Genomic DNA, 22,722 nt, shown 5'->3' with positions numbered 1-22,722 from the left:
GTTGTAAAACCCTCCTCCGAAGGCCCCACTATCTATGGCGAGAGCGGTCTACTTATGATTGCACAAATCTCTACAATGCTTGGACTTGCCGATGATGTTGACGACGATGAGGACGACGACGAGACGGGCTGAAATCTGAAAACGCTAAGGGCTGAAATCTGCAAATCATTATCTGCTGAATTCTGACTCTATGTCGGTGACGATGTCGATGGCGACGATGCGACGACGACGCGCTGAAAACGCAAATGCTGAAATCTGCGTTTTCCGGGCTGAATCTGTAAACTTCGTGGGATCTGACCGTGCGGCGAGGATCTGCTGCGGGAAGGTGAGATCTGCGAGGTTCGGGAGTTGTTCTGCAATGTCTAAAGGGTGAAAACTGAAAACGCTGGTCCTATGGCTGATTCTGTCGCGATGATCTGCAAAAACGCTGAGGTTGTTCTGCCAACCAAAAACGCTAGGGCTGAAAACTGACCTCGCGGGGAAATCTGCTAACGCTAGGAAATGTGCTGTGTTGCGGTCGGAATCTGCTAACGCTAGGGCTGATCTGCTGTCAACTGTCATCGGGAATTTGCAAGTGCAAAAACGCTGGCTGATCTGGTGCAAAAACGCTAGGCCTTCTGTTAAGAGAAAACGCCAGAGTTGTCGCGGGGGTTGGTCTTGCTGAGAAGTTGCTTGTTGAGCAAGGTGCTCCTGCTGCCTCTTCTGCCAATTAGTGCTAGTCTAGGTTTGCTTATATACAAATTTACTCAATTTGCCCTACCTACTTTCCAACAAAAGTCACTTAAAAATAGTAAGTGAAAAATGTCAAAAATAGGTAAAATAGGCTAAATGCACTGGAATATTCCCCTGAAGGATTTTGATGGTTTCTGATGGGAATGCTTATGATCATGCTGTGTGCAACCAGAGGATATGCATCTACACTAAGTGATTGGGCATGCACGATCTGCGAATAGACTCACAAAAGTGACAGATCACTTCTAAATCTAGACCGACTGGACTGATTGAACCCTGAACATGCGGTAGCTTGTCCACGGACACATAGGGTTGGATGTGTCACGTGACACGAGTACTTTGGTGCTTGGTATTGCGGGGTGCTTTAGGTATTGGAGGTACTGTTGGTATTGATGATCCCTATGCTGAGCTAGGCTGGAGTCAAGCCTAAACGCAAGGGGTGCTCGATGCTGGGGTAGTGCATCGACAACGACGACGACGAGGGGTACTTAATGGGTACTGCTAGAGATGCTTGGTACGACGACGACGACGACTAGGTTGTGGGCTGATTTGCTATCGCCGAGAGTGGCGATGGCTGATACTGAAAATCGATGGTGCTTCTAATGGTTGAGGCACAGCTACCCAGAACGGGAAATCGGAACGGGGAACGGGGAATGGCAACATGCATGAAATGCCATTCCTTGTTTCGGATACTCATGTTTGAAACATGGAACGGGGATCTGGAACGGGAAATTGGGATGGGAACGGGGAACGGGGTCCTGAAAATGGCCATTCCCTCTAGTATGGGTTGAGGGCTGAATTGGTGATGAGACGAAGGGCTGAAATCGACGGCGAGGGCTGAATGCTTGTTGAAAAACGCTGGTACTGCTGGTCCATGAGAGGCTCTGCTTCTCTCATCCTTTGCCTGACTCTAGTGCCCAAGGGGCTTCATTTATAGGTCTTTTAACCATTTGCCCTACCTACTTTCAATGAATGTGATGTCAAAGTCACTTATTAATAAATGACTAAAGTGACTGTTCATTTACCTATATGCTTAAGTGACTTAACTGTGCAAGTGAGGGTATGCAACTATGACGGGCCTAGGCGTGCACATCCTGCTAGAGGCTCACAAAGTGCTAGGCTAGGTCCTACGCTAGACTAAACTGATGCTAGACTGTAGCAGAAGAACGTCCACGTGGCGCAAGTGTAGTGCGCACGGGACAGTATTGTACAAAATACATCCTACCTTGACGTATGCAAATACCATCCTTTCTGTGTGCAAGTATGACCCCGATATGCATGAGCTACATGTCACATTTCAAGTTATCTCGATGGGAGTGTGCATTATCAATGTTCTAACCCACTGCGTGGGTCCACCTCCTTAACTTGTGACTACTCATCGGTGGCCATCCTAAATGCACTATTCTATCTATCTTGAATTCAAAGAGGAAAACAATTTTATAATGCAAAACTAAGCATTCTTATAGAAGGGTACAAGATTTGTTTTCAATTGAGTTGTGACATGTGCATAATGGAGCATCAGAGCTGATGGGTAGACTGTCTTGATGAGGTCTTCCACGAGTGCTTTCCTATTGTTAGGTGTAAAGGATGATAGACGTGACAAATAATTATATATCACACTAACATTTCTCTAGTTCTTGCACGGTTGTTCTCTTAATGATTTCTTTAGTTCCTTCTAGGTGAATGTTTCTTAACTGTTAGAAAGAGAGATGAGGGAAGCCAAAGGAGATGACACTGGGATTGGTCCCATTGAACCCTCTCAGTGGCCTCCCACTTTGTTACTAGATTTGTGTTTGCTTGAATATTGCATGGGCGATATATATGAGAATATGTACGTGAATGCTCATGCAACGATGATGATACTTTTGATGAAGACTAACTGATAGATGACTTGGCACTAGCTGGATACAACTTGCAGTAGACACGAAGTGGGGAAGTTGTTAAAGTTATAGCATCTCAAGTGAATAGTCCTATGTAATCTCAATATTTATTTTGGCTTTAGGTATTTATTTTACGTATTTGTCAAAGTCTTGGGTAGGGTAATTTACGAAGGGGGGTACTTAAGGGCCCCCAGGCTAGTATATATGCAACACCTTGCCCCCATTGTAAATCACTAATTTATTGGCCAGTTGGTTGGTTTAGTAGACTCTCTCTCTCTTTCTTCCTCTCATGTATTCTCCCCATTGCTCTACGCTTCCGTATCGTCGAATTTGACATGGTATCAAAGCAGTTCGCTCAGTGATCGCAAGGAGGGAGATAATTGTCGTGAAGAAGAGGAAATGATTGAAGACTATCGGCATGTTCAAAGTGGCGTTTCTTGCCATAGGTATTTTTTGGTGGTGCTACAACCTTGCAGCGTTTTAAAACGCTACTGCAGAGGAGGCTTGGGTTGTTGTGGAAAGGAAGGGGCTTGTATGGGTGTGGTGCAACACTCTTCAACGGTTCTCTAAAACGGAGCATTTGAGAGGCTCCCCGCCGGCGTCCGGTCTCTGGCCTTCCTCAATTAGCGTCTTGAGACATGGCCAGTAGAAGGTGGAGTTGTGAGCCTTTTGTAATGCTCATCTGGAGTCATTGGTAGAGAAGGTCATTTGAATGACGTCTTGATATACTGCTGTGAGCGATGGAACGATTGCTTGGGCATTTTGGGCTTGGCATCTCGAAACGTTTGCCATATTTGGTTCGGAGGCGACGAATTCAAAGGGACGGAGTGCACAAGGTAGTGGCTGGCTTCAAGGGAGCAACATTCGTCATAGAGGTGTTGTGCCCAAGCTTTTTGGAGGGCAAGGCCATTGAGAGCCATGGCCACCTTATTGAGCTCCTGGAGCCAGCCGAACTCCCCACGTGCATGTGGACTTTCCCGCCTAGTGTCGACAGCAAAATGGCCCTAGAGTTTTCAATTGGAAGTTTATCTGTGACCCACACCAACTATAGGCTATGGAAAGTGGACCGGCTAGCACTGAGTTAGTGGCCTATGCATGGATGAAGTTCTCAAGGAAGCCGTCAATTTGTTTGGCTCGGGAATGTGAAGCCAAATGCAAATGCACAAGCTTACTGGAGGACAGAGGCAAAGGCAAGCTTGACGAGGACGGAAGGGCGAGTGCTCAGTTAGCTGCCTTTGTACCCATGAGGTTCAAGAGCCATGTTATGAATGTGAGAAGACGCTTTGTTTGGCTCGAGAATGCGAAGCCAAAGGCAAAAGCAAGAACTTACAAAAGGACAAAGGCAAAGGCAAGTTGGACAGAGATAACGGTGATAAAGATTTGACAGAGGAGATAGGCATGGCACACATGGCGGCAGCGTCACAGTGGCCACGACGCTAGATTTCTAGTCATGTGGCCGATGTTGTAACTAGCTTCAGCTTGTGCGCGACAGAGGGGGCAAAAGAAGCTCTCTTCAAATGATTTGCACATGTAATATTTTTAGCTACGGTTATAGTTAGATGAAAATGATTTTTGTGCACACAAAATGAATTTATGAATTTATTTGTACCAATTATGAATGGGTAAGTTTTCCAGTGCAATGTGCGATTTGGAAATTTATCCGTGTCTGGATAGTATGATAAGTAGAATAATAACCGGACATAGTGCAAAATGGTTTAGAACAAGCATATGAATAAGATGGTGTCCCCAGTTTGCTCATAAAAGCTATAATTTAATAGTTTTGCGGTGGCCGCCCAAGAAAGTGGCCGGCTAGATAGTGGAAATTCGACCTGGCGGGAGCTGGCATATTGGGTTCGGAGAGACATGAAATGGGCCAAGTTGTTAATACTCTAGAGTGGCCAGAAACCCGGGTTTGACTGCTCATTTTTAAGTCTTAAGGTTTAAAACCTTTAAAAAAATGAGTGGCCGAGTCAGTATGAACGCGGTCAAATGATTCGACATTAAAATAAGACTAAAAATTGCAGCTCTTAGCGTAAGATTTAGAAAACACAAGGGCTTGGCCACTTGCGAGCACCTCTCTCTCTCTCTCTCCCTCGCGCACGCGCGTGTCGTTTGGCAAAGGATCAACATATGCAAGGCTTATAAGGAGAAAGGGCTACCAGTTTGTGGCTCTCTGCAGTAGTTTCCACACACATACACATAGACTCCTCTCTCAGCTCTCAGTTCAGCCCGCTTTCTCTCTCCTCACGTTTTCTTGCTCTGGCATCTATGAAGGCTTTGCAAAAGTAGTGAAGGTAAAGTGCAGCCATAGGAGCTTGTGTGCGTCTCTGCAGGGAATAGTTGCACTTAGGCAAGCGCAACACCGGCTGCTTACAAAAATTTCAGCACTCTGACATATTCCAGAAGCAGATTTCAGCCAAGGAGAACTCGTGTGGGCATTCCTTACGCGAGCTGTCATGATTGTGACGTATTCTTTGTCTTGGTATTACCTTCTTGCTTGATTCTTTTGCAGATACGAAGACGCACGAGATCCGAGACCCCTGATTCTCCAAAGGATGCGTCTCTTCGCCAAGAGTCGCACCTGTTCGGCGAATAGCCATGCCTCTTTTGCGTATGGTTGCACCTTTACGTCGAAGGGTCACGACTCTACAACAGAGGGACACGACTATTGGCCTAAAGTCATGTCTTTTGACCTATGGTCATGTCTCTTCATCGTGTCTCTTTAGTTTCTATATAAGAACGCCCTTGTAACACATTTCAATGAATGAATCAATCAAACACAGAGTCTTCTGAGTCTTGTCTCTGAGTCAAGTTCAAGTTTTTTATATGAGTTTAAGTACTTAATTAAGGATTAGTAACTAGAATCCTTACAGTGGTATCAGAGCAAATTTTTTTCCCGGGACTTGAAGGTTGTGAGCCTCTCACCCTCGCCGCTACCCTCTCCCCCCCTTCCTGGAGTTGCATGGAAGCGGAAGAAAGGTGGTATACACACCTATACGCGAGCATGAGGTAACCCTTACCCTAAACTATCTGTATACATACATAATACAGATATACGTAGGGATGGCATACCCGATGTGCGTGCTGAAATTTCTTGATGGAAGCCTCACGTTGCACCTCTTCATTTGGATGTGCCTCTTGGTAGCCATCCTCTCTTCAAGGTGCCTCTTCACCGGCTACCATTCATGCGGTGCTTCTTCTCCCGTGCCCCTTCTGCTTGAAGTGGTGCACCCTTCCTCAAGGGTCACCCCCTTTTACTAGCGGTGGCTACGGGTGCCTTTTCTTCAGTGCTCGCACCCCTTTCCCAAACGATCGCACCCCTATGCGTTGGGTGTGGCACTCATCATGCGGCTGCCTTGCTGACATTTGACGCAACTCTTCGTTGGCTGCCGCTTCGTTATACTCTTTCATTGGATGTTTTACGCATCACCCCAGCAACGAAAAAGTTATTATACAACCCCCCAATTTATTAAGCCTCAAAGTGGCCGGCCAAACTTGACTGACCTACCCCAAATTTTTAAACCAATGTGTACTGTTTAAAAACCAAACAAAACACCCACTAGCTCAAAATGAATTCCAGCCTTCGTTTATAGTCAGCGCCACACTTTGACCCACTCTTCCGCATTGGCCTTGTGTGCACTTTGCACGCACGAGACATTATACCGTCATGGCCGACGCGAACCGGTGGACAACTTTCCCCTACGTCTAGTACATAAATGAGGTTCTCGACACAGAATTGCCAGCGTACCCTCTCTCGGCACTCGAAGTCAATATCCCGGAGCCGGAACCCGTTCCAAATACCGTTCTTGTTTCCGAAGTACTCGTTCCGGAACCTATTCCTGCAGCAACACCTACTCCCGCATAGGCTATAGTTCTCGAGCCTCAACGTGAGCTTATTCCAAGTTATCATTTACTTTCGGCATGCATAATTTTGACAAGTCTTTCCATGACTTTGCCTCTTGAAAGCCATCGCATTGAGTGAATTTGTAATGCTTTCGCATCCAAAATATTATACTGACTCATGATCTTCCACAGTTCTTCATGCCTCTTCCCAGACTTTGCCAACCATGAATACACTTTATTTGCAACTTTGTCAACAAAGGCATATACATGAGGATGAGACACGAACCCATCCTTTGCTGCCAAAGCTTGTCTGTGCACAATGCAATGTACACCCATGAAACAAGACATATCTTTTTGAAAACGCACAATAAGACCTGTCTTATGACCCGTCATCATCGATGCACGGTCGGTTGCAAGAACAATAAGCTTGTTTACATCTAACCCATTGTCTTTAAGAAATTGAATCATTGCATCATAGATACCCTTTGCATTTGCATTCTCCATGGGTAGCAATTCAACAAAGCAACATCTAGCACGTCCCTTCCCTTTGTTACCCACATACGTAACATAGACAATCAAGTGCTTTTCCATAGTACGATTGATACTCTCATCAATGAGCACAGAGTAAAATGGACTTGCACACATCTCTGCTAGCATTTGCTTCTTCACATGATCCTTTATGGCGAGCATCATCTCTCTGCCAAAAACTGGATTCACATACGAGCCATACTCTTCAGAAGCAGGCATATTTGGTGTATGCATCTCGCGAAGAAATCTACAATGACTGGGATATTTATCCAATGGCATATCCTCACATGCACAAAAGTAAACCAACTTCATACATGTCATGGTACGCATTTGCTCCAAATGAACCATTGAGTCCATACCATCATCAAGAGGGCCTCTACCCGTATTCTCCATATGTTTCTTTGCATTTAATGAACGCATAGAATCTGTATGATCCTTGGTGAGAGAATGGTCATGCAATGCCGAGATCATAAATGCTGTAGAACCTTCACTCTCTTAATTTCCTCACAATAAGTGCATTTGATAATCTCCTCATTCAACATGTTCTTACATAAGTAAGCCCAAGGATGGAGAAGAGTCCATTGCTGCCGCCACCTTTTCTTTGTTTTCTTAATACCCTCAGGCATATCTACATCACCTTGGTTTGCGGTACCACTTATACTTTCCACACATGCATCTACATTTGTGTCACGTGACACATCCAACCCTATGTGTCCGTGGACAAGCTACAGCATGACCAGGGTTCAGTTCAATCAAGTCGGTCTAGAATAGGAAGTGATCTTGCACTTTTGTGAGTCTATTCGCAGACCGTGCATGTGTAGACACTTAGATTAAATGCATATCCTTTGGTTGCACACAGCATGATCATCATCATTACCATTAGAATCCATCAAGAGCATTTTCTAGTGCACAGAACCTATTTTTCCTATTTTTGACATTTTTCACTTATTGTTTTTAAGTGACTTTTGTTGGGAACTGGGTAGGCCAATTTGACTAAGTTAATATATAAGCAATCCCTAGCGCTAGCATTTTTGGCAGAAGAGCAAGGAGAACACATGCACAGGTTGTAGCAGGTTCCTCCTTCTCTCTCTCAAGCAAGGACTCCCAAGAACACTAGCGTTTTCAACATTGGAAGCTTGGCGTTTCTTCAGCCCTTAGATCTAGCATTTTTCAGCCCATGACCTTGGCGATCTTCAACAAACCTCATACGGCACTTTTGCACCCTCTGCACCAGCGTTTGGACTCAGCCAGGCCAGTGTTTTCAGCCCTGCTATCTCAGCAAATTCAGCCTATGATCAATGTTTTTGTAGCAGCATGAACCAGCGGTTTTAGTACTGTAGATCATCATTTTTAGGGACATCATTTCAGCGTTTTCATATCCAGGAGGTGTAGCGTTTTTTAACCAGCTAGGACAACGTTTTTACACCTGCATCACATAGCGTTTTTGAGCAGCAAAGGCAGCGTTTTGCATTGGCAAGCGCAACGTTTGTAGCAGTAGAATTCAGCAGACAAAGAACAGTCCAGAAGATAGCAGATTCAGCCGTCGTCGTGACTTGTTGCTATCCTCGTCGTCGCCGTCGTGCCCAAGTTTAGATCCACCTTGCATCATAGTCTCACAACTTGCATCAGCATCTTGTACCAGATTGTGCAATCAATAGTAGACCACTCTGGCCATCGAGAGTGGGGCCCTTGGAGGAGAGTTTGACAACATCTCTGGTGTCGTATTCTCTTCTCTCTCTATCTCTCAGTCTCAGCACCTTCGCTCACAATGTCTATTTACTTTGTTTGTGTCCATTGCACTCTCTCATTAAAGAACGGAAGGCTCTCCCTTCCGTAAGTAAAAGGAACCCTTGAGCACAGTTCGGAGCACTTATCTTGAGCAAAGTTCAACATTCACTTCCGCTGCGCCTTACATTGGTATCAAAGCTTTGACAGTGTTCTGTATCACTCAAGAAAAGAACCACAAGAACCACATAACTTTTTTTGCTTGTTGTGGTCTCATGTAACCCAAGTTTTCTTGGGCGTGTCAATTCCTAATCGTGTTTTTGAAGAGTGACAGGATTCCCAAGAAAGAAGGGCTTGTCCAGCCTCCCCTTGTGCCTCTTTTCACTCATTGAGAGCGACCATGCACCTAGCGGCCGGCCAATCAACGTGAGGTGGGAAAAAGCAATCTTGGTGCGAGCGCAAGGCTGCAAAGGGGTGCGCCCGCGGAAAAGAGCAAAATTCGGGTGAAGAGAAGATCCTTCTCTAACAAAGATTGCAAGCGAAAGAAGAACCTCAAGAACCTCAAGAATCTCAAGAACCTCAAGAACCCCAAGAACCAAGACCCTCAAGAACCCAAGTTTCTCGTGAACTTAAGAACCAAAGACCCACAAGAACCCACGACTTCAGTGGATGGTCATCACCCGAAGCAGAATGGATACTCCGCATGTAGGTGGTGAGCATGAAAGTGGCGAAGAAGAATTTTCCCCACCAGGAGGTTTTTCCAACCCTCTCCCCTCGATTGCACTAACTCCTATGGAGGCTTTCGACAAGATGATGATGGACATGAAGTTAGAACGTGAAGCAAGACAAGCAGAAAGAAAGGCCGACTTTGAGCGTGAGCGTGAGCAAGCGCAGTTGGCGGCCGAACAGAGAGTCCAACAGATGCAAGAGTTGTCCTGACTCTTTTCTAGTGTGCAGACACAAATTGCAAAGGATCAGGAGAAGGACTCTCTCAGTCTCTTCTTTTTCAAAGCATGACACACAAGATTTGCATGATGATAAGCATGATGAATTGTATGATAATGATGAGCATGATGATTTGAATGATAATGATGAGCATGATGATATTTGGATGATAATGATGAGCATATGTGATTTCTCACAAGCATGATGATTTGCATGAAGATGATGTGATTGTTCACAAGGATGATGTGTTAGTTGATACTTTCTCTAGTGAAGCTAACCTCGTTGCAGATTCGATCACTCAGGAAGAACTGATCTTGGCTCTCGAGCCTAGGTCCAAAGAACCCCCTCACGAAGAACCTATCTTGGCTCTCGAGCGTAGGTCCAAAGAACCCCCACAGGAAGTACTATGTGTTCGCATGATTAGTCCGCACGCATTGCTCGAGTGTTTCATTCGTGATGCTTTCCTGTACTTTAGTCACCATCCTTATGTGATCCCTTTTCACAGGCATGACATGTTGTTCGATGAGCACGATTCATTGATGAATGAGCACGGATGTTTGCCGATTTTTCATGAAAAGTTGAAATGTTTGCATTCTAAGAGGTCACATTCAATGCTCTTCCTTGTCATGACATAGTATCAGAAAGAGCACAAGAAAGATTGAGCATCAAGCATAGGCATTTCCATTGTGTTTTGCCACAGTTGATTGATTTAGATCAGAAAGTCAAGATTCGACCCCATTGCTTGCGTGTGTTTGATGAACGGTTTGGCACTCTGTCTATATGTTCGTCTACATTGCATGCACAGTATTTACAGAAGACTAGAATTTTTCGAGTCACTTTACATGGAATTGGTATGTTCATGGTTTTGTGTTGGAAGTGGTTTCAGGAATTTTCAGCCTCGGAGATTCTTGAAGAAGGTAGACGCATGACTATAGACGAAGTCGAAGCATTGAAGGAGCCTCAGAAGACTGTGTGTCGCTTTCGGCACGGCCCAAAGAAGCAAGCTTTGCAGACCTTTATGAAGTTCAAGTATCGCATGACCCACGCATCAGAGTGGGCCGGCGAAGAGTCCTTTCCAGGATTCCGGATGTTATTGGCAATCTCCCTCGACGCCATATAGTTCGGTACCCGTACCTCACTTTGAAAAGGAGGGGATCTCACGTGACACATCCAACCCTATGTGTCCATGGACAAGCTACAACATGACTAGGGTTCAGTTCAATCAAGTCTAGAATAAGAAGTGATCTGACACTTTTGTGAGTTTGTTCGCAGATCGTGCATGTCCAGACACTTAGATTAGATGCATATCCTCTGGTTGCACACAGCATGATCATCAGAATTCATCAGGAGCATTTTCCAGTGCACAGAACCTATTTTCCCTGTTTTTGACATTTTTCACTTATTATTTTTAAGTGACTTTTGTTGGGAACTGGGTAGGGCAATTTGACTAAGTTAATATATAAGCAATCCCTAATGCTAGCATTTCTGGCAGAAGAGCAAGGAGAACATAGGCACAAGTTGTAACAGGTTCCTCTTCCTCTCTCTCAAGCAAGGACTCCCAAGAACACTAGCGTTTTCAACATTGGAAGCCTGGCGTTTCTTCAGTCCTTAGATCTAGCGTTTTTCAGCCCATGACCTTGGCGATCTTCAACAAGCCTCATACGGCGCTTTTGTACCCTCTGCACCAGCGTTTAGACTCAGCCAGGCCAGCGTTTGCAGCCCTGCTATTGCAGCAAATTCAGCCTATGATCAGCGTTTTTGTAGCAGCATGAACTAGCGGTTTTAGTACTGCAGATCAACGTTTTTAGGGACATCATTTCAGCGTTTTCATATCCAGCAGGTGCAACGTTTTTGAACCAGCCAGGACAACGTTTTTGCACCTGCATCACATAGCATTTTTGAGCAGCAAAGGCAGCGTTTTGCATTGGCAAGTGCAGCGTTTGCAGCAGTAGAATTCAACAGACAAGGAACAATCCAGAAGACAGCAGAATCAGCCGTCGTCGTCGCTATCCTCGTCGTCGCCGTCGTCCCCAATTTTAGATCCACCTTGTATCATAGTCTCACGACTTGCATCAACATCTTGTACTAGATTGTGCAATCAATAGTAGACCACTCTTGCCATCGAGAGTGGGGCCCTTGGAGGAGGGTTTGACAACATCTCTGGTGTCGTATTCTCTTCTCTCTCTATCTCTCAGTCTTAGCGCCTTCACTCACAGTGTCCATTCACTTTGTTTGTGTCCATTGCACTCTCTCATTAAAGAACGGAAGTCTCTCCCTTCCCTAAGTAAAAGGAACCCTTGAGCACAGTTCGGAGCACTCATCTTGAGCAAAGTTCAACATTCACTTCTGCTGCACCTTACAATTTGATACATTTGACGCTGCATTTTCCACATTTGGACTTGCATTGCTAGCTTCGACACTACTTGTATGTTTGATCAATAATGTATCCAGCTTAGGCTGGGACTTTCTCTTCTTCTTTGCAGAAGAAAAAGAAGACGATCCTACTCTCTTGCTAGGCTCCATTTCAATTGCACAACTCTAGCGATGTGCACAACTTACCCAATCTGCAAATTGACCATACAAGTCACATTGTTTCTTGATTCAAAAGGATGGTTGAAGCACTTACATGATTTAAGCTTTGGAGTCTACAAACACCCTCAGCCAGGTTCAACTTGTAGCAGTAGGCTCACTTGCTCAACACTGTAGCATTTCGAGTAGCACACAAAATGGAATCAGAAATGCCCTTTCTTTGGACTCCACCAAAACCAAGGCTCTTGGCTCTTGGGTAGATAGAGCCTATTTAGTTTATGAACATTTAATTAGTTTGAGAAGAACATACCGTATGCACTGTGCAATGCACTCCTGCAGAATGTATTCAAGCCATGTGCTTCCGTGTAGTTTCAACTACTTTCCAACCTATACGTGTAGCAGCCCTATCCATGGTTTCAGCCAGCGCCGCAAGTGCTGCTTTTGAGCCTCCAAAAAGCGCAGCCCGTAGCCCTGTCTGTGACGCAGTGCAGTCGCCAACGACACCACTGCCTACTAGTTGCTTTAGTTGGTGCCTGCAGCCTCGTGCAATGCGTTGTGCGCTACTTTGCTAACCTGTCAACGACTTGATTGCCTTCAGTTTCGCCTGCGCAATGTGCATTGTTCGAGCGGCTCTGGTTAGGATAGATTATACGCAGGTTTTAGACGCGTCCTGCCACTGGCCAGTCCCCAGGGTATTTTGTCCGGCCTTAGTTATGTTACTAACTTACCAGGTAATACCCACTTTCAAATTTGGGTCTTGCTGCCCTGGCCTTGAGGCATGGGCAATGGGCATTGGGCAATAGAGGTTGCCCTCTTTGAAGTCTGAAAGCAGACATAGACAATGGGCAATGGGCATTGGACAGCTCCTTACTTCTAAGGTACCCGAGACTCCAAAGTCATAATACATTTATATTGTATTGTGTATTTATATATGTATCCTTGATGTACTTGAAAATATTACAGGTGAATCATGGATTAAGGCTTGTCATTTGACGGCCATAAATTGGCCATAAATTATCGAAATTGGTCGTTCGACAGAGAAATTATCTAATCACACTTGTCATTTGACAGGTAATTTTTTTTAGAACCTTTTTGACAAGCAAAATGGCCCTTGACAGGAAAAACATGTGTCAATTTTAGGCCCTCCTCGCGAGCCATGCCCTACATTTAAGTCTTTCTTGTCTGATGGTGTAAAGTTAAAGATTTATCGATCCTTTTCTTGTGCAAGAGGATCCTTCAGAGGTCTAAGAGGCAACAACTCCCTCAACCTCCCCCTTCTCAATTGGAAGCCTTAGTACCTGTTGAGAAAGCTGAAGATTCAGAAGATTCTGATTCTTGTGTGACAACAAACAAGGACATAACCCCTTCTTTGGCTGCATTCCAGGCAGAAAAAATCGCCTCGTCACCGCCCTTGCAGAATAAAGTCTTTGTCTCTGAACAGATACCAAATGCATTGGTGAATGATAATTTTTCAAACTTGAAGATTCTAGTCCTTATCTTCAATATGACAAAGGATAAAACAGATGCAGACTCTTGCAGCACGACTTTAGTCGTTGCAATTGAATCTTTGGACACAACTTGTTCCACAGATACACCTTTACAGATGGATATACCTTCAAGCACTACTCAGTCTCAGTCTACGACATCCCTTCAGGAGAATTGTAATGTTCCAAATAAATCAATGGAATACCTTGCAGATTTCCAACCAATGGTCGTCAATCAATAGAAAACTCAAGTTAGTTTACCAATATTTTCACTTGAAGCAGATAAGATTCAATCTTTTCTTGGATAAAGCTCGAAGTTACAAATGACTTTGACAAAAGCACTAATCAAGTTGCAAATGTTATACTGATACTTTTGACAAAGATGAGACAAGTTGTAGATATGATCCGTTTTCAGTTTGGCAAAATAGTCATGGTCAATAACAGCGCCATGACATGGGACTTAACCGTTAGAGCTTTGGATACAGAAGCAAGCAGAAATATATTTCCTTCTCCCGAAGTTTCTACAACTACCTTGGGTTTTATTTTAAATGGGAGGGAATGTCATCATTGTGACGTATTCTTTGTCGTGGTATTACCTTCTTGCTTGATTCTCTTGTAGATACAAAGACGCACGAGATCCGAGACCCCCGATTCTCCAAAGGATATGTCTCTTCGCCCAAGAGTCGCATCTGCTCAGCAAATAGCCATGCCTCTTCAGCGAATGGCTGTACCTTTACGCCGAAGGGTCACGACTCTACAGGAGAGGGACACGACTATTGGCCTAGAGTCATGTCTTTTGACCTACGGTCATGTCTCTTCATCGTGTCTCTTCAGTTTCTGTACGAACGCCCTTGTAACAAATTTCAATGAATGAATCAATCAAACATAGAGTCTTTTGAGTCTTGTCTCTGAGTCAAGTTCAAGTTTCTTAAGTCTTAATCATGAGTTTAAGTACTTAATTAAGGATTAGTAACTAGGCTTATCCTGGATTCATCTAGGTATATACTTAATTAAGCATTAGTAACTAGAATCCTTACACGAGCAAATATGAGTAGAAACTTGAACTTGACTCAGAGACAAGACTCAAAAGTATGATGAATTTTTAGCCAGTAGGCAAGGAGAGGGAGAGGAAGAGAATTTTGAAGAGAGAAAAAATCGACTATTAATTTTTTTTTCCCTCTCTCTCTCTCTCTCTCTCTCTCTCTCTCTCTCTCTCTCTCTACTTTTCTCTATCTCCGCTTTCTCTCTTTACGCACAGGGCAGCAGGGGGGGCGGGGCTGCAGAGGGAGAGCGCGAGGGGGGGCGGGGCAGCAGAGGGGGGAGCGCGAAGGGGGGGTGGGGCAGCAGAGAGAGAAAGAGAGAGAGAGAGAGCGCTTTGTAAATCAATTGTTGTTTCATGCAGATTGTTGCGATGGAAGTGATGAGTATGATGGTAAGGTCAAATGCTCCAATACATGCTCGCAAGCCGGAAAAGTTCTAAAGGAGAAGCTCGAAAAAAAGATAGCTACATTCCAAGCAGGTTTGGATGTTAGAAAACGGGATGTGGAACATACAAAACATACGATTGCAAAAGAAAAATCAGAGCTCTCAGCTTTGAAACAGGAAGAGAAGAAGTTGAAAGACCAGGTTCAGAAGCTGAAAGGTACATAATCTCATTTGTGTGTTTGTTGTGGCTATTTAATGTGTTTGTGGCTGCGTCCATGTCTTAAGAAGGCACCAAAAATCTTTATTTCTTTGACTACGGTTGGTCATCTTCATAGATACACAAGTTTCATGAGATGCATATAGATCTTCTATTTTTTTATAATAATCTGGTTTGGTAGAAAATCTTGATTTTGTTGTTTCTTCTTTGTTAAAGGCATTGTTGTAATGTCTCCAAGAAATTTTTTAACATTTTCTGTGGAAAACTTATTTGCAGAAAAGAAAGAAGCAATTGAAAAGGCAGAGCAAGAGGAGAAGGTTAAGCGAGAGAAAGAAGAGAAGGCAAGAAAACAAGCAGAGGTGCAAGAAGATTTGAAAGAAGAGGAGAAAATAGAGCCTGTGAAAGAGGATTCAAGCTCTGATGACAGCACAGCAGGGAGTCCTGAAGAGGTAAATTACGGCTTTTAACAAAAGGCAATCAGCTCAGAGGATTAAGTAACTTTCATATTACACTTAGTGTTTTTGATACTTTATGGACTTGGTTATGCAGACTTGCTACAGTGGCCTATAACAAATAGTCTGCCTTGAATGATTTAATCTGTATGGTCTTCTAAGGCAGATTTAATTGTACTGGTGCTCCCTTATGTGTAAGGTTCTATGAATCATTTGACAATTAGACAGCCTTATATTGGTTGGTTAGCCAAATGCCCTTGTCCTTGGTGAGGGGAAGCTACCTCAGACGAGTTTGCATTTGAAGTGCCACATGAGAGTGGTTCCAAAGCGCTTCGGCACAGATGGGAGTGGTTCCAGTTGAGTGTCAATGGGTTATCCTCATCGTGTAGGTGTGTTCGGATTGATTCTTGATAGGCAAACTACCGCCGAGACTGAGGAATGTCAATTCCATACTAAATCACACACTGAAGAGGAGTTTGAGGTGGACTATGCCTTGTTTCTTTGACTCGAGATAGGCGAGCATTTTCTTCTTCTATCACCTAGCGACTCTACAATTGGGAGTTTTGTCCAAGGGCTGAGAGGGGTTGTTAGAGTTTATCATCTCTTTGGATGGGGCTGCTGGTGCCCCGGTTCTCCTAGGAGCAGATCATAGGGAGTGACATGAAATGGGAAACAGCCAAGAATAGAGAACATGGAAGGAGGGGTGGGAGCGATAGTAACGAATGAGGGGAAAAGTGTGTTATTAGTGGGTTTTTACTACAGAATTTTGACAGTAGTCACTAACCATGTCTAGAAAGATATATGATATCGCAATGTTGGGAAGATGGCACTCAATGTAATGATGCACATTGCACATGCCAGTACTAACATGGTGACTCAACGTTTGTTGACACCACCCTAGTGCTCTAATAGTCACATTGCTGGTCACCAAAATTATCTCCCACATAAAGGAAATAGGTTTCTTACTTGCATTCTCACTAGGGGACGCGTTCCAAATGCTTTCCCTAGTGGAAATGTAGACAGGTAATGTTCTCAAACTAAGGAAATAGACTCCTCAATCTGGAACTGGGGCTCTTCGTTTTGGGCCCATCTTCATTGCGTTCCCCATGGCTATTGTACAAGGGCTGCCTGACTCCCCTTGAAAACACCTACGCTCCAATAAACAGGAAAAAATGGCAAGTGTACACGCAGCCAACAATACAAGCTGGGCAAAAATGGGAGACACGACCCTACAGGAGATAAATCACTTCACAAAACATGGGCACAACCACAAATGATCCCTCACTCCGCTAAATCCTGCCCCAGGAGAGTAGCAGCTTCAAAGTTCACCCAAATAGGTGACAAAACTTCAATAGAATAATGCACCTATGATGACACTTACTCAAGCAAAGTGATAAAGTTTTGTATGTTTATTAGTGATTCCAAGAAGGAACAACTAAGGGCTTTACTTGGATATTTCACACAAGCTCATCAAGTTTAACGTGCAGGTCTAAAGTCCAAAGATGTAAATAAAATCTATTATGGGCTTAACTTCAAGGGAGAAAACACAATCATGGTAAGCTTATGATAACAATGGAGTCTCTTTGTGGAGACATCCAACAGTATGAACTCAAGTGGTGGTAGTGGTAAGTAAATTAGAGCCAAGAGAATTTGTACTTTACATGGCTTTCAATCTCATGACCAAGAGCACGATTTCTTTGCGTCATCATTGAAATCTAGGAATAGGAATGAGGATGAGGCCCCTAATTAGGGTGAGACTAGGGTTACTCTGGATGAAAAGGCTACAAAAGCAAACATACTTGGAGCAATTTCTAGGGAGGACGTTCTGAAGGATTTGGGGGTGGCCTCTATAACACCTCCATATTCACAAGATAGATGAGGACACAAAATCTTAGCTCTCACAAGAACATGTGGTCAATCTACACTCACAAATTTGCTCACCCTGGCACACACACAACCCCGCCTAAACTTGATTAGCTTCCTTCTATACGGTCATAGGCCATATGATCAATTGCACTCAAGGAAGCAAAAACACCACTAAAATTTGGGAGAAAAACCAACAAAAAATGAAAGAAAAGCTGTGCACTTTTGATGATAAGAAGTAGAAGATCACACCATCTGAAGAACCCTTACGTATGAAAGAAGGGACACTATGGCCGCTCCCAACCATGCACATAAACTGAAAGCGCGAAGCAGAAGGTATTGGTAGGTGCGCGTCGCGATGTAGTGCAGGATTGGGGCAAGAAGCAGGAGGCACAGAGCAGCAGAGAGCTAGCGCTAGAGATCGAAGCAGGGAGAGAGAGAGAGAGCTCACGTTTTTTAAGAAAGCTCAATAAGTGGGTTTTGGGTTTTCTCGCTTTTATTATAAGTGACTTTAAAAAAATGTGTCCAGTTCTGTACAAAGTATAAAAATATACAAAAAGGGGTTATTTAAGCCTTTAACCTAACAACCTTCCACTTAAAGGCATAAATGACGCCTTTAAGTTAACCAACTCCCACTAGCTGTATGCAATGTTGAGCCTTAGCAAGACTCTTGGTGAGAACATCTGCAGGGTTATCCTGTGTATGGATCTTAGTCAAGGTGATTAGACCATCCTCCAATACTTGACGTATGAAGTGGTACCGCACATCTATGTGTCTGGTATGCGCATGAATAGACAGCACTCTGGCTATCACAACCCAACACGGGTGTATGAGCAGGCATGCCAAGTTCTTTTGCAAGTCTGCCGAACCAAATGGCCTCCTTTGAAGCCTCTATGGCTGAATTATATTCAGCCTCGGTAGTACTCAATGACACAATTTTTTGCAACCTAGAACACTAAGAGACTGCACCACCGACAATGGCAAATACATATCTACTAGTAGATTTCCTGGTATCCATGTCACCTGCCATGTCTGCATCACAATATCCTTGCAACTTTAAGTCACTTTTTCCATAACAAATACACTTTGATTGTGTACCTTTCAAATATCTCAGAATGCATTTGACAGCTTCCCAATGCGCTTTGCCACAATTTGACATGCATCGACTAACAACTCCCACTGCATAAGCAATGTCGGAACGAGTGGCAAACATAGCATACATAAGGAAACCACAAGCTGATGCATAAGGGATTCCCTTCATCGCTTTCAATGCCACCTCATCCTTTGGGCAATCTACTTTGCTAAGCTTAGTGTATGGAGGTAAAGGTACTCCAAGAGGCTTAGCATCAGCCATATTAAATCTGTCAAGTACTTTTGCAATGTACCTTTCTTGAGATAAAAGCAACAATTTCAGCTTTCTATCTCTTTTAATACGCATGCCCAAAATATGCTCTGCATCACCCAAATCCTTCATAGCAAATGCTGAATTTAGCTTACGTTTCAAAGCATCAAGACTAGTCTTATGTTTCCCGGCAAACAGCAGGTTATCAACATAGAGAACAAGAATGATGGGACTACCATCTTCATCCCTTTTCGTATACAAACAATGACCTGCATGGCTGCGTTTAAAGCCTTGAGACAGTATAAAAGTGTCAAACTTCTTATACAACTGCCGTGATCATTGTCTCAAACCAAACAGAGCCCTTTTCAGTTTGCATACAAGTTCCTCGCATGTAGGAACTACAAAACCTTCAGGTTGTTTCATGCATATGTCCTCTTCAATGTCACCTTGTAAAAACGCTGTCTTTACATCCATTTAATTCAATTCCAAATCAAGCACTGCAACGAGAGCAAAAAGCACACGTAAAGTTGTAAGCTTTACAACAGGGGAAAAGATTTCTTGAAAATCAATTCCCTCTTTCTGTGCATATCCTTTTGCAACCAATCTTGCCTTATGTTTGGGTTTTTCATCCACAATCTTAATCTTGTACACCCATTTGTTAAGAAGAGCCTTTCTCCCTTTAGGCAATGGCACAAGATCCCAAGTATCATTTGCATACAAGGATTTCATTTCCTCTTGGATTGCAAGCTCCCACTTCTTGACTCACATGATTTGGGCTCTTTATATGTAAGAGGTTCACCCTCATCTGTCAACATTACATGATGCAAAGAGGGATTAAATCTCTGCCTGCCTTCTCAAACGAGTTCACCTGCGTACCCAATGATCTACATTCTCAGGCAACGGTTCTACATCATAAGGCAACTCATTTTCAGCTCTATCGTGCTGTTGAAAATTATTTTCAGCCAATTCAGGTGGCTGTCCATCCTCATTAGGAGCATCAAAAGCATATCCTACCTCTACTGGCTCAAGTTTAACCGGCTGATTATCAATTTCAGCTTGTGGTAATGCATCATGAGACTATTTTTCAACATCAATGGGTGGCACAAAAGGCTGAAATCTGACTGTTTTTTTGTCAGCATCAGATTTTGTAGCATTCTCAAGCAATTTTGCCTCATTGAACACTACATCTCGGCTGCGAATTACCTTTCTAAACTATGGTAACCACACTCTATAGCCCATTTCACCTTCTTTCCCATAACCTAGGAAGACTCCTTTAATGGACTTCATATCAAGCTTTGTTCTCCGTCATTACGTACATGAACAAAAGCTTCATAGCCAAATACCTTTAAATGATCATAAGAGGCAGGTTTGCGAGACCAAACCTCCTCTGGAATGTCATTTTTCAGTGTACTATTAGGAGAGCGATTGCAAATATGAACTGCGGTTTTCAATGCCTCTCTCCAAAACTCTTTGGAAAGATTAGCGGTGGACAACATGCAACGCACTCTCTCGCATAAAGTACGATTATACTTCTCAGCCACACCATTAGAAGACGGATTATAAGGGGCTGTCAACTCCGTTTGAATCCCATTTTCATCACAAAAACGTTGAAATTCAGCAAATACATATTCTTCTTCATGATCAAATCTGAGACATTTAAGCTTAGTACTTTTTTGCGTAGTGACAAAAGCATGAAACTTCTTAAAAGCATTAAAAGTCTCACTCTTACTTTTCAACAAATGCACCCATCCTTTCCTATTACAGTCATCAATAAATATAACAAAATACAATGCACCACCAAAACACTTAACAAGCATAGTGTATACATCGGAGTGAATAAGATCAAGAGGATTAGCTTTGCGAGCGACGCCAGAGTAATAAGAAGATCTTTTTTGCTTTCCATAAAGACAATCGTTACAAAAATCCAAGTTTTTGCCTTTTACATCAACCCTCTCTAGAGAGGAAAGCACATCAATACCCTTTTTGGCTCATATGGCCAAGTCTCTTATGCCACAATTCCGTGTGTGAAGCAACTTCAGTAACAAGAAGAAACTTGCCAGGCAAAGCTTTGCATCGAAGATAGTACAAAGTCCCTCTTTTAGACCCTTTTGCAACAAGCATAGAGCCCTTAAGAAACTTCCATGAACCCCCAACAAAGATGGCAGTATAACCATGTGCATCTAACTGGCCAACAGATAGCAAACTTTTCTTAATGCCTGGTACAAACCTGACATCATTCAACACAAGCTCTTGACCATTGTTAAGAGCCAAACGCATAGTACCCATTCCCTCAATATTGCAAGCAAAATTATCACCAAGGTACACCTTGTGATAATTGCCTGAACCATATGTAGCAAAACACTCCAAAGATGCAGTCACATGGAATGAAGCACCAGAATCCACTATCCATGACTGGGATAGGCCATCATTAGCACTGAGCAATGCATCAATGGCATCTTTCTTCGAGATAAGCATGTCTTTATGCATTAGCTATCACCAAATCTGAGGGGCATGAAGCTGTAACCAAGATTTCCTCAACGTCTGACAACTCCTCAATGACCACACTAGAGGATACATTTGCATTCTCAGTATCCCTGGAGAAATCACCTGGTGAGTTTTCCTCTTTCTTCTCATCTTTCTTCTTCTTTTCTTGCGTTTCCTTCTTGCTTTCTTGCCCTTTCTTGGAATACATGCAATCGGATTTCTTGTGACTCTTTCTGCCACATTGATAACAAGGGACATCCTTATCCTTTGCCTTGCTCTTACTTCTATTTTGAGTCCTGTTGCCTGCATCACGCTTTTGATTTCTACCTCTTACATTGTAGGCAGAACTGCCACCTTCCCCACTAGACTTGCGTCTTATCTCTTCATTGAGAATAGACACTCTCACACCGTCATACGTGAGGGTGGGACTGTTACTCAAGGAGACAACCAATGTTTCCCAAATATCTAGCAATGTCATAAGCAAGAAAATAGCTTTCAGCTGATCATTGAATTGCTGAAGCCCACTGTCCTGCAACTGACTCAACACACTTGTAAAAGCACTCAAATGCTCAGAAGCTGACTTCGAGTCATCAAGGTGCATATTTACCAACTTTCGTATCAAATGCACCTGGTTCACAGTGTTCTTATAATTGGACTTTAGCTTTTGCCATATTGCATAAGCATAGTCCAAACACTTTATGTCTGTCAAAATGTTATCATTGATAGCCATTTTGATGTAGGCCATAGCCTTCTTATTCAACCTGACCCACTTTTCGTTAGACAAACCTTGCGGCTTATTCTCTTCCAATGCATCTTAACAATCCTTTAAGAAAAGGATACCTTGTATGCGTTCTTGCCAAAGATCGAAGCCTTGACCATCAAACGGTTTGATTTCCATCAAACTTTTAGTGTCAGATGCGGAAGAGGAACAAGCCATCTTAATTCAACCACAAGTGTGTATACAAGAGAGATGCAATAGGCTGAAGATTTCAACAAATAGTAGCAACCACAAGAGTTTGCATACAAAGAGCCACAGTTTCTTTACATGAAACAATCCAAATCTGAAATTTCAGCTGAAATGTGAAATTTCAAGCACCTGTACTTAGCTTTTCACTCAATTTGTTGCGACAAACATGAATATATATTATCCCACAACTTTGGTACATCTGTGTATTGCTGTTTTGACCTGTAAATTGTAATATGCTGTAAATCACCTGTTTTGACCTAAAAACAGTCTGTTTTGGGTTGTTTTGGTAGTTTTGGTGACCTTTTA

At 43.3% G+C, this 22,722-nt stretch overlaps 2 protein-coding genes across 2 annotated transcripts in view; one reads left to right on the top strand and one right to left on the bottom strand.

Annotated features, from left to right (window-relative positions):
- Positions 1-22,722, top strand: part of PSL4 (calmodulin-binding protein) — a 132,506-nt gene that overhangs the window by 7,465 nt on the left and 102,319 nt on the right. Inside the window, exons 4-5 of the mRNA XM_086483040.1 lie at positions 15,069-15,308; positions 15,585-15,757. Of these exons, the coding sequence (XP_086339166.1) occupies positions 15,069-15,308; positions 15,585-15,757 (413 nt within the window). The remainder of the gene's footprint in view (positions 1-15,068; positions 15,309-15,584; positions 15,758-22,722) is intronic.
- Positions 6,519-7,648, bottom strand: LOC147441383 (uncharacterized). Its single transcript, XM_086483819.1, has one exon. It carries the CDS (start codon positions 7,452-7,454, stop codon positions 6,519-6,521), a length of 936 nt encoding a protein of 311 aa, XP_086339945.1. The 5' UTR covers positions 7,455-7,648.

Source organism: Adiantum capillus-veneris, chromosome 15 (genome assembly GCF_014529385.1).
Source record: "Adiantum capillus-veneris isolate H3 chromosome 15, ASM1452938v2, whole genome shotgun sequence".
Taxonomy (NCBI): Eukaryota; Viridiplantae; Streptophyta; class Polypodiopsida; order Polypodiales; family Pteridaceae; genus Adiantum; species Adiantum capillus-veneris.
The sequence above is the reverse complement of the archived record's forward strand: the minus strand, read 5'-3'. Positions and strand labels throughout refer to the sequence as shown.